Source organism: Octodon degus, unplaced genomic scaffold, assembly GCF_000260255.1.
Source record: "Octodon degus isolate 3935 unplaced genomic scaffold, OctDeg1.0 scaffold00048, whole genome shotgun sequence".
Taxonomy (NCBI): Eukaryota; Metazoa; Chordata; class Mammalia; order Rodentia; family Octodontidae; genus Octodon; species Octodon degus.
The window spans coordinates 3,294,419-3,308,270 of NW_004524624.1; the positions used below are offsets into that span (position 1 = coordinate 3,294,419).

The following is a 13,852-nucleotide window of genomic DNA, read 5'->3' on the forward strand; positions in this document are numbered from 1 at the left end:
GGAATAAAGTGTCCGACTTAGGGACCCTGAAGACTTGAAACTTGAGGGATATGGAGGCTGAAATGAAAGTGAGTTTAGCCAGACATGGTGGCACACATCTGTAATCTCAGCACCTGGGAGGCTCAGAGAAGAGGATCCCTGCAAAGGCTGAGGCCAGCCTGGGCTCCATACTGAGCTCAAGCCTTGCCCAAAATACATAGTGAGACTCTTGTCTTAAAAAGAAAAAAGCAGGGCCGGGGAGATGGCTCAGTGGAATATGTGCTTCCCTGGCAAGCGCAAGGGCCTGAGTTCAATACCCGGTTCCGCAAAAAAGAAAAAAAAAAAAAAAAAAAAAAAAAAAGAAAGGAAGGAAGTAAAGAAAGAAGGAAGGAAGGAAGTAAAGAAGGAAGGAAGGCAGGCAGGCAGGCAGGCAAAAATGTCCATCAAAAGCTTGGGTTCTAACCTCACCCAATTGCCTGGGGATCTGAATGCTAGCTGCTGGAGTGTCTCCAATACCATCCTCCACAGCGCCCTGCTGAGCTCTCTGGATGGAGTTGAGTGTGCAGGAGCAGGGCAGCCCCTCGGGAGCAGAATTCATCCCGGACCCCCAGGCCAGAACATGATCCATCCATACCAGCAACATCTCTTTGGTTTTATTATTACAAACACACATGATTTTGTCATATTCAGGAAATCTGGGCTCTATGTGCTCTATATTCTTTCTTTTCTACCTAGACAGGGTCACATAGAAGGGTCCAAGTCACACATAGACGCGAGACAGTTGACAGCAACTGTTCCACTCATAGCTTATAATGATGCCATTTCCCCAGCTGTGCAAAAGCTTTATAAAACCATGCCAGGCCTTCCAAGAATGCTAGAGTGCTTGATTCATGCTCTGTGAACTCCACAATACTGCAGCTTCTTCTTCTTCTAGGAACTCACATAAGCAGGAAATTCTAGGACTGGGATAGGTTTTTCTGGAAGTGAATGTCAGGCAGTGACATCCAGATCTCTGCATGCAGTGGGTTAACAGCTAGGTTTAGGGAGCACAAAAAACAAAAAGCACATCTCTCTCCCATGCCCCCAACCCCCCATCCGAGGCTCAGATCCCATTATGGCGCTGCCCAGATATGCTGAAGTATGACCGTTCATGTTGAGCACATTCAAATAGTCTCTTTGGCAAACGGAGAAACTGGCAGGAAGCTGCTGGCTGCTTTCCTCCTGTGGTCCTCAGCACTAATGCTTCATCCTCTCCAATAACCTCTGATAGACAGGGGCTGAGAGAGAAGTGTGAAAGGTGAACAAGATCTAGCCTCTTCCATGTCTATCTGAGATACTGTCAGAGCCTTGAGAATGGGGACCAAAAGGCCTGCTTTTGTCACATCACCCGCATGTGGCAGATGTCTTTTTGGTTGTGAAACCTCACCTCTTACTCAATGACTGGTATTCCGGGACTTTCTACATCTATCAGCTTGGAACCACATCCTTGCCATGGGAGCCTGCCAAGCTCTGTGCACTATTTCCATGCTCCCAGTGCTAAAACTCACATCAGCCTGAAAAGGCTTTATTCTTATTATCCTCACTGCACAGAGGAAGAAGCTACACTTGCTGTGTTTGACCCCACTTCACCCCACCAGTCTGAGCCCAAAGGCCAGGCTTGCTTTATTGCACCATGACCTTGTATATACAGCAGATGGCAGGCTTGGGTGTGCTGGGGGTGGAAGGTGCAGCTCAAACAGGACTGCAGGGTCTGCAAGCCCAGAACAGACTTACCTAGTCTCACAGATCGCTGGGAAGCCTGAAAGAAAACACAAGAAATCATGTTCTCTTATAAAAATTATACTTTTACCTGTTTATGTAATAGCTTTGCACACAGCAGCCTTTATTTAGAGATGTTAGGACAAGGAAGAAGAAGAGAAAAACAGAAGTGATGGAGTTCAGGAAACCCTCCACAGCTCTACCTCAGGTGCAAGGCCCTAAAGTTGAGTCTGAGTTTAGTATTCCTGGGAGGCTACCAAGAGGTGCTTTCCAGAGTTTGAGGGCTGACTGGGGCTACAAGAGCCTCCATGTTCAAAAGAGAAGTGAAGGGCTAGGGTTCCACCTCTGGGCTCCTGAAAGCGCCTTGCTGCTTCTTTTCTTGAAGTGTAGATTTCTATAAGGTGCCCCACATTCCCATGGGCTCTACCTGACCTGAAGCAGCAAAAGAGTCTCTATCCTGGACCACCTTCAGAATAGGAAGAAAAGCTCAGAGAGGTTCTAAGATAGAAGAGAGGATGAGGTCAGTAAGGGAGGCTCCACACACAAATTGGCTCAGTAGCCCCGTCCAGGATCCACACTGCCCTGGGGAGCCCAGTAGCACCTAGAATGCATAGTGCTGTGGAAAATGGAAGAACATGCAGAGGCCCAGGCATGGTTGGGCGATAAGCTCTGCCCCCTTGGCCAGGTGGAATCCAGAGCTGTTCTCACCAACAGTGGATTCCTGGTAACCTGTGGCTCAGAGGCATCTGTTTAAATACCTAGGTTTCAGCCCATGAAGGAAATGGGAGCTGAATTCTCTGACTTCCGCTCAGGCTAAGACTGAGGATGCCCCATTGGGAAGGGGAGGTTTCAAGAGAGCCCTTGGAAAGCAGTCAAGGGAGACAGTAGCTAGAGAGCCTCTCTGCAGGCCCATGCACGGCCCAGGGCTGCCCCAGCTAAACATAAACCTAGTGGGTATCTCACCTTAGAAAATGCTGAAGCCTGTTTGAAGATTTCAAGAGCAGAGTCTGCCAGTTCATCCCCTCGTTCCTGTGGTCTGTTGGCTGGAAAGGAAAGAGGACAGCTTGGGAAAGAGGCAGAAGCCATTAGTCTGGCACTCAGAGCAGCCATAGTGAGGCACTGTTGAGCTTTTGGGTCACATTTCCAAATGAATTTTTGCCCTGTAACTTTTCATAAACCATGGTGGATTTTGGCCCATGGGGAGAGAGCTCAGAGAAATGTAAATGCACAAAACAGAAGAGGAAGAAAGGAGGCTCAACTGTGCTGGGGGTAAAGAGATATTGTAAGAGGGGTGGCTGGGAAACTCATGACCAGCATCGGTGTGCATATGAACAGCCTGGCCTTGGTTGGGTGGTGCTAAGACAGTGGGAAATTTAGCAAGAAATGTGTCCTCGAATTGCTTAGTGTGGTGCATCTGAAACCACAGTTCCCAGTCCCTTTCTCAGACAGCCACGTAGGCACCATGTGAGTGTTACCATGTCACATTATTCTGATCTTTATTTAATTCAGTTTTCTATGAAGCAGCAGAATTACAAGTTTCAGTCTAGCCTGGCCTATTCAGTGAGATTCTATCTCAAATAAAATAAAATAGGGCTAGAGATGCAACTCAGTGTTAAGAACCTGTATTCAATCCCTAGTACTGAAGGAGAAACCAAACCAAAACAACCACAAACAAAACAAAAAAACCCTTATTTGTTAATATAGTTGAGGCAAGACAAAAAAAAAAAATTCAGTGGTCACTTCAGTTTTCCACTGAGCACTGATGGCCATGTGCAGAGAAGAGTCAGCTGCAGAGCGAGTGGGGCTAGGGTGCATCCACCTCACCTGGGGGCTGCAGGACACTGGTGATGGCATGAACCACACCATTTGTGGCCATGATGTCTGTTTCGGCAACAGGTTCCTTATTGACGCTCACAACACTGTTTTTCTAAGAGAAAAAGCAATAACAAATATTAGACGCAGCATGGCTCCCTGGCCGTTTACTCGGCAAGTGTGTCTGTGCCAGGTCCTGCACGCACACTGGGGACGGTCCAGTGAGTGGAACAGTCCCAGCTCTCAGCAGACTTTCAATCCCTGGGATGGATTCAGCACACTGAAATTCTAGAAATCACCTTTTTGTGTTTATGCATATCATCCAAGGAATGTTGATATCTCTGTCCCACTTAACAGAGATCAACATTGAGACTCAAGAGAGGCAAACTGCCTTTCTAGAAGCTATATAGGTGGGACAGTGGGGCACAGAAGACAGGCCTTCATTAGCCAAAAGTTCTTTTTACTTTTCCTAGATCTACCTTAATATTTTTTCATAGGAGGTCCATCCAATGGTAAATATATCTTTAGTCTTCCTGAGCAGCCCATGGACTCAGGACAAAAGGACCTCAACACCTAAAACTCGGTGCTGGGAAACTCTCAGGTGGCCTGCAAAAGTCAGTAAAGTCACTTCCACTCCTAGCTCCTTATGTGTTGTCCCATGCTTCCAAAGGAGACTAAAGATCAGGAGAGAGGACCAGAGAGCTATAGCCAGTCTTACACCAAAGAGTGATCCCTCCACAAGGGAGGCAGAGGCCTCTAACCAGGTAGCCAAGGGGGTTCTTAGAACTCCTTGCCTCATTTGCTGCTGGTATCTGCTCCTTCTTTTTCCAAGCTGGTTACACTCTTAGCAAAGCTCCAAAGTAAACTAGCCCCATCAAAGTGCAGAGCAAGGAGGGCTCTGAGAGCTGACACTGGACCTGAGAAAGCCTATTGAGATGGTCTGGTTCATGGGTCTGAGGGGCTGAGTTTGAGGGGCTGAAGTGGAGAAAGGTTAAGATGCCTAAGTCATCACCTTCTATCTCCCAGATCCCAAAGCAGATGCCAAAGCTGATGCTCTATTCTTCTGAAAATCTGAAAGTTCTTGGTCACATCTATCATCTCAGTTGATCTCCCCCAATACGCTCTTCTCTTTTCTCTTTTTTTAGACAAACTGCACTTGGGAATACAAGGTGTATCTTAAAGCTTGTGTGTGCCTAATGTTATCTAAGGCGAGTGGAGTCCTGGAACCCTAGTGGCAGGGCAAGGCCAGGCTTTCACTCGCCAGCGCACTCACCGAGCTAACTTCTATCTTGTCTCCTTGGAGAGACTTCAGCCGCACCAAGGCCCCAATGCCTCCGCTAACCAGGATTTCATCACCAATGTGGTATTTCAAAATGTTGGCAAGTTCCTTGGCATTTCCTGCAGGTTTGTGGGAAAAAGGAGACAGAGTTAATACTCAGATTAGTAACTGGCATAGTCATGGAGGACGATAGCCAAACATGAGGAGAAAAGCCAACAAGATGAAGAACTTTTTGACCAGTTAACACACATTCATTGAGTGCCCACTGTGAGCTCATCTCATCACCCATCATCTGTCTTAGTGTCATAAGGAGCAGGAACAAGACACTAGGAGCACATCCACAGCCAGGAACCTGGATTTTCCGGGATCTGAGCTCCCTGGCTGCTAAGAAGGAGTTAAGGCATACTTTTCTGTGGGTATGACTCATGTTTCCATGAGCTAAATATTTGCCTAGAAATCCAGGGGCCTCTCCAGCACTGACATCTGGGACATTTCATCATCAGTATGGCTCCTGCCGGTTATAACACAGTAGTGAAATATTTACACATTCTACCCTCAAATGCATATTGTTCGAGATGGCTGTTTCCTGAAGAGAGAGCTTAAAAGAGCCAACAGCTGTGCTCTGGAGGCTTGTTGGAGCCTAGGAGTTCAGGACCCAAAGGTATTGCTTCTTAGCATCTCTTCTCACACATCCCAGCATTCCTTTCAGCCAGCATAAGCTCCACCAGTTGGGGAAGGCATCTGGTTGCTCATAAAGGTGTCCTGGCCTCTCCCAAAATTAAGTGCGGGAGGCAGTTTCTATGGTAGCCAGCGGTCCCCACCTCTGATATTCCTGTTACCAGCCAGCAGCTGATTTATCAGGGCTGATAGAGAGCTATTTCTAGCACCTTGAAACTGAGAGCAGAAGTTTTAAAGCACTGTGGAGAGTTCATTTGGTTATTGATAAACCCACAGGGGATGCAGCCACCTTGTACCAACTGATTTGCAACTGGGGCTAGCAAGAGTTCTCCCACAAAAATACTGCCTGCCTGCCTGCAGGTATAGAACCAGTGGGGACCCCCACCTTTTCCAATCACCTGGACCACCCTCCGTTTTCCAGTGTGCCTAACTAACCTGCCCACAGGCCTGGCCTGGGGATACTCTGGAAACTTTCCCTGTGTCCCTGCCTGACTCACAGTGCTGAAAATGAAAAGGAAGCAGGGCAGGCTCAGGCCACCTGGCGGAGCATTCCACTCTTGCCCGACTCAGAGAGGATGGAAAGTTTATGTTCAGAGTGAACTTTTCCCCTCTTCTCAGGAACAGCCATCAGCCTTGCAGATGCAGACACTCACTTAGCAATAAAGGAAATTAAACAGAACACAAATTGAGCTCAGAGTCTAGGGCAACCTGAGCCTTTTATTGTCCCACAGGAAGGGAGACATAAACAAGGTGCACCTGGATATTTGGCTAAGGGCCTTCCTGGTCTTCCTCTTCCTCACACTTCCCTTGCTGTGACAGTGGAAATGTCTTACACGAATCAATCAGAGTTCAACACCACAACCCCTGCCCTGTCCCTGTCCCCATGCTCTTGGTCAAAAATATGTGGCTACTGCTACTTGTGTTGTCCTCATAGCACAAGGACTCTTGTTATCTTTTTCTCTAATGAGAAAGTTGAGGCTCACACAGGTTGCCACAGGTCACTGAATTGGTGAACACCAGAGTCAGAATTTGAGTCCATTCTCCAGGTACTGCAGGAGCCCAAGTTTGTAACTACTAGCTTGTCTCCTAAAGAATCTCATTTAAACTCCTCTGGGCCATTACTAACTTCATAGGAAAGCCTTCAGCCCGAGTAAGAGTTAATATAGGTAAAAGGCTTCATTATCATTCTTCTTGCAGGTTAGTAGTGAAAAACACTTTCTTGACGTGGTTACTGGTTTTCCACCTTCACTCAAGTCTGTTGGTAACTGCCTGCTTTGGCGCTCCCTGGAGTTGACCTCAAAGAACTACATAACCCTGGCCTCATGTGGCTGTAATGAGCTTTCAGGAGGCCCAGAAGGCATCTGGCCTGTGGGAGGTATTGTGGTTTATACCTAAAATGTTTCCCAAAGCCTCACTCCCACAATAGGAAGGTGCTTTTGGAAGGTGATTGGATTTTGGGGGCCCATATCTGAGTTGTTGTGAAGAGGCAGGATCTGGCCAGAAGAGGTGGGTCACTCGGGTAGGGGAGGGTGTACTTATCTCCACCCCTCCTAGCTTGATCTCTCTCTGCTTTCTCTCTGTCATGCCAGGAACTGTTTCTGCTCTGCCATTCCCTCTGCTATGCTGCCCCGCCCTGGAACCAACTCACTGTGGATTGAAGCTCCTACAAATGGTGAGCCAAAAGAAACCTCGCCTCTTTTAATGTGCAGGCATTGGTTATTATCTCTGATGAGAAAGGTAACACAACTCAGGCCCTTGCGCTTGCTGCAGAAGCACTTATTCCACTGAGCCATCTCCCCAGCAGTTTCCCTAGTATAAGAACTCAAAAGAAGAAATACAAATAGAAAGGTATAATACAAGTAAAAGGAAAGCAGGATCTTGAGGACTGACTAATCAAGAGAGGGAAAGGAGAAGAGGTAGGAAACATGCCAATGTCAAGCCATACAGTTATATGTAGAAGATGGGCAAAGCAATGATTCTGAGAATCTCTAGAAGATTTTTGAATCTAGCAGTTAATTGGAAAGATTCTCACCCTGACTAACTATATATACTGATACCTGTGAACTAAGCAACTGCACTGAAGATGGTAATCTGTAATAGTAGTTTCATGCTTGGAGTGCCTGTCATTCTGGTCTTCTGAATAAGGGCTGCTTGTCATCACATGCCAGTTGCTGCTGTGCTGTCTCTCGGGTAGATGAGTGTTCAAAAAGAAGGGGGTGGTGAATGAAGGCAAGAGACAGGAAAAGGAATGTTGTGGGACTGTCCTGCTTTAAGGTTGTATATGGTTAGATTTTTGGACTTATGTGTAAACATAAGAACTATATAATTTTTTATGCCTATTTTAAAAAATATATTCTAATTTTTAAATGTTTTTTCATCATATTCTGTAGGGACTTAAATTTCAACATATCAATACTTGATGAAAAATACCTGTTCCATGTTATGCCTAAGATCTTTGATATTCAGACAGATAGTGAGGTTAAGTTTAACAGCCTATGTTGTATGGTAATAACAATGAGCTTGTCTTCTGGATGGTTAACAATCTAAGTTTGCAGACCAAAATTAGAGAAAAAGGAGGGCCGCAAGGAAAGCCAACATTTTGGCCCTAGCCTTCCAAGGTCAATTAAGACTCAGAACATATGAGAACTTGTGCTGTAACGTCATGTAACTCGGTAGTGTCCCAAATTTTCTGATCAAGGAGATTATGGGACCAAAGAGGAACATGATCGATGATGTAGAGTGTGCCTAAGGAGAGTCACATGGAGAGAAAACATCCTCTCAGGCTTTCACAGAGAGCACATTGGCCAAGCAATGGCCGTGATTCATCCACATGGCTGACACTGATAAAGGTTCTACAATCTGAGTTACAGGATCTCAGGATAAATCCTGAGGGGATTTCACTGACCTTATCAGACCCAAAAGCTACAACTCTTGTAGCATAGGTCCTGCTTTACCTTGGTCTTAACCATCCAGCAGAAAAGTATAAAAATGAAATATAAGAAGGAAAGCCATGGTGTTATGTTGAGCTGTAGGGGACACAGGTCAACAATTTTCTGACATTGCCAGTCAAGTGGAAGACCCAATACTATTATGGGCTACTGGAATCTTTTAGAATATTTTGCTGAGTTAACACACCTATAATAAAAATAATGGAACTTAACAAAAAAAGGGGATACAGATGAATGTCTGTTTTGTATCTGTATATTCAAAGTGGTTAGGATAGATATATAGTTACATTCTCTTAACAAATAGAGGGATTTGTTCTAATGGTGTTTGTAAATAGGATATCATGTCTACATCTTGTACAGCAATTAACCACTAGAAAGAATGTATGCAATGAGTTAATTATTGAAACTATCCTACCAATTTGGTTTGAAAATGTCTCATTCCTATTTGTTTCTCAATAAAATTATGGGAAAAAAAAGAAAGAAAGGTAACACAGGAGAGGGGAACTTAGTGGCCTCTCTTGTCACAGCCCTGACAGTGGCTGCAAAAGGCCCTGGCTGCTGTCTCTGACTTTGTCCAAGGCTCCACCTCTCCCTGGTACCTGTCTTCAGCCCTACACCCAAGGCTAGGGGTGGTAAAAGCTTCTCACAAATGCTACCTCATTACTACCCTCTACAACTCCATTAATCCTGCCCACACTTCAAGTAGTCTCATCATTAAATCCCTTGAATCAACCTCTTTGCAAGTTGCCCACTGTTTCTGGCTGGCGCTCTGATGGATTGTGACTCTAGAAAAGGAAAACATATACTTAAATTGTTCTTTACCAAGGAGCTTGTTCAGTTCTTCTGGTGGTATGGCTTGGAAGGCTTCGTTTGTGGGAGCAAAGACCGTGTAGACTCCTTCCCGATTAAGGGTCTCTGTCAGCCCAGCAGACTGGATGGCGGCCACCAGCATGCTAGGGATACACACACAGGAGATGTCAATTACCTGTGAGAGGGTGAGCAGGGCACATTTTCTTCACATACCTCAACCTGGAGAGCAGTAGAGCCCGGGCCATGGCAATGCACAGACTTCACTAGTTCTTGCACCCATGCAATCATAGAGGGAACGATTCTAGTTGGCATCTTTTTGCCCAGTACAGGTGCTATGATCTGTTAAATTGACAGAAGTCAGAGCCCAGAAGAGGAGGAGAAAGGCAAGAGGTATGGATGACTCAGAGATGGCTGAGCCTCTGGGCCCCAAGTATGTGATTCCAGCGACAGCAGACAGGGTGTGGTTTCTGAAGTCTGTGTACAGGTGTCTTAAATCAGTGAGGCAAACACTCAGTGTGACAGCCCTCAGTGGTGAGTAAGCCAGAAGTAAAGAGCAGAGGAGCAAACTAATGTGGAGACTTCAGCTAGCAGCTGGTAGATTCTGCACAGAGGGTGACAGACTCGTTGCAGCCTCAGAGCCATGACTTCTTGCTCACTGGGGCTTTACAATGGGCAAGTCATGTTTCATGAGCTTTAGTAACAAAACTGTATCCCCCTTACCATGATATGAGTGTGACATTTCTAGTAACAATGCTTCTTCTTCTCCACCTAAGAGCCCCCCCCCCTTTCTCTTTTTGTATTTTAGGGAAGGGTCTATGGGTTGTTCAGGGTCTCACTACTGGATCAGATTCATAGTGATCCACCTGTTTACAGCCTCCCAAATGCTGAGATTACAGGCACGGGCCACCACGCCTAGTCTCAATTGCTATCTCAGTGTGCCTAGGTGGCAGGGCCAGCACTACAGGCCCAGGATCTAACCCCTGGCCCCTGTGCCTGCTTGCAGGCACTTTAATCCACTGAGCTACTTGGCCGGCCCTTCCACATAAGATTTCAAGGTGGCCCACAACCTTACCCTTCCCAAGTCTGGACAGCACCTCTCAAGTTAGGCAAATCTTGGAGGAAGCAGGGAGCTTGACCAAAAGCTAAGGTCCATCATCCTGCCTCGGATGACCTCTTGGCAGAAGTCCCACTCTAGGAAGAGACTGGTTACCTGAAACGATTGTCTCCCTTTAGGACATCCATGACCGTCCCCGTTGGCGGAGTGAGCAGCCGGTCCATGGTGAACAGGGCCCCGTATCGTCCCCTCTTGTCATGGGCAGCAATGCAGCTATTCTCGATGCATAGGCTCTGCATGGAAGAGGATCAGAGAGAAGGGAGCTGTTATTCTCCCAAGTGGGGCTCCCTAATTTGTTCAGGGAGTCATGCTCATGGGAACAAACACTCACAAAGGTCAGTGAACACAGACGGGGTGGGTCATGGAGATGGAGAATAACACGAAATACATTGTCCAAGAGAGAAAACAATGCAAACTATTTTTCCTCAAGGAAAGAATGACTTAGGAACTCCAATAAAGTTACACAGAGGCCCCATAATGAGCATATCAGTGGCATATGAAGTCCACTAGTAATCAAATGATGGGATGGAAGCCACTGATTTACTTATTTAATAGATGATAACCATCTTTAACCAAGTGGTACTGATAGGCTCTACAGCAGGAGCAGTGTTGAGTTAGGGTTCTCATTTGCTATCCCAGGGTAACTGTGGGGTTTGAAGACAGAGAAGACATAGGAGAAGAGAAAAGTGAACATTTGGGGACAAGCTGTGTTTGCATTGTCTGCACAGAGAGGTTTCTCTTTACATAAGCTCAGAAGGATTCAACCCCACCCCTCCTCCTGTATGTCCATCCCTCAGAGTTCCCAGGGGTTTACTGCTTAGCAATCCAGGTCAGACCAGTATGAGGCATATTCTGCTAGGTCTCCAGAGAAGGAGATTCTGATCTGCCTGCAGGATCCACTTAACATTATATAACTTTCCAGAAATTTCTTCCTTATTAGAAACCAGTTCTTATGCAAACTCCTGCTTATTAAGGATTTATTTTTTGCACTAATGTAACTTCCATTTCTTAGAGGTAAGCCAAAGAAAGGAGCAGGATTTAAGACCTAGAACTTACATTACGATAAACAAAAACTCTGAGTTTTTTGCCACCGAGTGTGTCCAGAGTCTGTCCATGGTACAAATACTTGGAGGCCACCTGATCTTTAACTATGTGGTTTAGAAGCAAATTCTTCATTTCAGCATCAATAGGAGGGGCTCCATCTATGAAAGAAGGTGAAGTCAGGTCCAGCAAGAAAGCTTCCTTGGGGTGAAGACAATGGCGAGACAAATACAGAGTGAAGCCCAACCCTCCTTGACATTAGAAATGGAGATTGGGAAATCAAGGAGGGTTTCCAATATTCCTTAATTTCAAGCATTGTCTTTGGGAAAAAAGTGCCAATTATTGGGGTGTTTGGAGTTTTGCTCAAAGAGAGAAGTGAAGGCATAGGCACATTTTGGCCCTCCTCCCTGTCTGCTGTATGGCTGCAGCTCAGCCAAACCCTCATGTTGATCTGCCTATATAATGGCATTGGGCCTGCAAGTAAAAACACTAGGGGATGGTCTACTCTTCTGGCAGACACAGAGCCTTGAGTTCTGAAGAAGAGATCCCCAAATTCATTCTGAACTCTGCCAAATGAAACAGCAGTAAGTCTAAATTTTCTGCTGGAGTCTCACATGCCTTGCATTGAGCCAGGTGGAAGGTCTAAGGTTTCATGAGTGCTGTAAATCAGGAGAGTGTCAGGGAGGTGATGGGGGCAGGGGGTGGCTACTCCAAGAGACAGACAGGGGTGTTTTTCCCACATTACCTTTGAATACAGAATTCAGGGGGGCCAAGAGGGTCAGCCGCTCGTTTCCAGAGAGATACGTGCTGAGGCCAGCTTGTTTGAGAAGGTCAGTGACTGTGGAAACGTCAGACTCTGCTGCCAACTCAAACAGTGTCTTGGCTGCAGGAGGGATAAAGGGGGTCAAAAGTTAACAGTGCTGTTTGCACTTATCATTCATCCACCCCAGATCAGGACTCTTATCGCCAGGAATGTCATCTTGCGAGTCAACAACCCTCCGAACACAGCAGCGCCTAGTGGGTTTGTCATCAGAAAACCTAATCAGTGGGGCAAAGGGATGAGCTTCAGCTTGAGAAGGCAGTAGCTATCCCAGACCCTGAGATAGCTGGACCAAGGCCTGCCTGATGCTGGGGAGGAGCCCACATTGTTGTATGGCAGCTTCTTAAGAGAGTGCCAGGCCATCTGAAGAGTCTCTCCCTGTGGGATTCTTCTATTCAGGTGCTTAACAGACATGAGCCAGAGTCTATTCAGTCATCACCCCAGAGTAAGTGACGGGGGATGGCTTGTGTGCTATTCAGAAAGCATGTGTTGGGGCCCGGGAGATGGCTCAGTGGAATAAGCACTTGCCTGGCAAGCGCAAGGGCCTGAGTTCAATCCCTGGTTCTACCAAAAAAAAAAAAAAAAAAAAAAAAAGAAAAGAAAAGAAAGTACGTGCTCTGAGGTCAGCTACTAGCTCTCTGTACCTAACTACAGCAGACAGATCATGTGAAGAGCTTCTGAGACTATCTTTTCTTATATGTCAGAAATGGTCCTCACTGTCTCCAAGACAATGTCTGAATTGTTGTGCTTAAAATTCATGACTCTTTATAATCCGGCTATAAACTACCAGCTTATAGTGGCTGTGAGCTAGGTCCAAGAAAGGAAGTGGCTCAAATGGTCCTGGCATCTCCACTACTGTCACTAGGAATGGCAGAAGGGACAGCAAGCTGGACAGGACTGAGGCCCCTGGTGGCCTGGTGTACCTGAATCTGGGATGAGCAGCTCATCGATGAAGTGGATCACACCATTGGTGGCCAAGACGTCCTTGTTAGAGATGATGGCCTTCCCGTTGATAGTTAGCATGTCCCCACTGCAGCCCACCTCCAGAGTGGTGCCCTCCAGCGTCTCCATGGACAGCCCCGCGACAATTGCCTCGGCACACATGGCTGACTTCAGGATGTGGTTATTCAGCAGATCTGGGGGCAGAACAGGACCAGGTCAAGGCAGAGCCCACTTCAGCCAGGCCTCAGGGCTCAGCTTCCAGCCTGCCTCTGCTGTGAGGGCTCTTCTGACATAGAAGTGCCTCCAGGCAGGCTGGGTACCACAGGGCCAGCGACCTTCTTTCCTCCTGCCTGCCACCCTTTAAAACTGGCTGGACTGTGCACTGTGCCTGCTTGAACTTGAATCCCATGGCCACTGGCCAAAAGTGGGACTCTAGGCAAGCCATTTAGTGTTCTCAAGTGTCACCTTCTGTACTAGGAAGCTGGCAAAGAGAATAGCATTAGTCTCCTCTGCAGAGTAAAATACTCAGCACATTGCCTGGTGACAGGGTAAATGGTCAAAGAATGTTAGCCATCCGCTTATGAGTATGAACTTCAGGTGCAATTCTCTCATTAGGACCTGCATTTCATGGGAAAAGGAAAAACTGAAGTGAGCCTACTATGGGGCTTTTT

General features: G+C 46.6%; 1 protein-coding gene across 1 annotated transcript in view; it reads right to left on the minus strand.

Annotated features, from left to right (window-relative positions):
* Positions 1-610: 610 nt before the first annotated feature.
* The window catches only part of Tgfbi (transforming growth factor beta induced), a 33,083-nt gene continuing 19,841 nt past the window's right edge, over positions 611-13,852 (minus strand). Inside the window, exons 8-17 of the mRNA XM_004632244.2 lie at positions 13,163-13,375; positions 12,165-12,302; positions 11,435-11,580; positions 10,475-10,611; positions 9,277-9,407; positions 4,823-4,947; positions 3,562-3,664; positions 2,701-2,780; positions 1,753-1,777; positions 611-1,256 (exon numbers count right to left, since the gene is read on the minus strand). Of these exons, the coding sequence (XP_004632301.1) occupies positions 1,216-1,256; positions 1,753-1,777; positions 2,701-2,780; positions 3,562-3,664; positions 4,823-4,947; positions 9,277-9,407; positions 10,475-10,611; positions 11,435-11,580; positions 12,165-12,302; positions 13,163-13,375 (1,139 nt within the window). The 3' untranslated portion in view covers positions 611-1,215. The remainder of the gene's footprint in view (positions 1,257-1,752; positions 1,778-2,700; positions 2,781-3,561; positions 3,665-4,822; positions 4,948-9,276; positions 9,408-10,474; positions 10,612-11,434; positions 11,581-12,164; positions 12,303-13,162; positions 13,376-13,852) is intronic.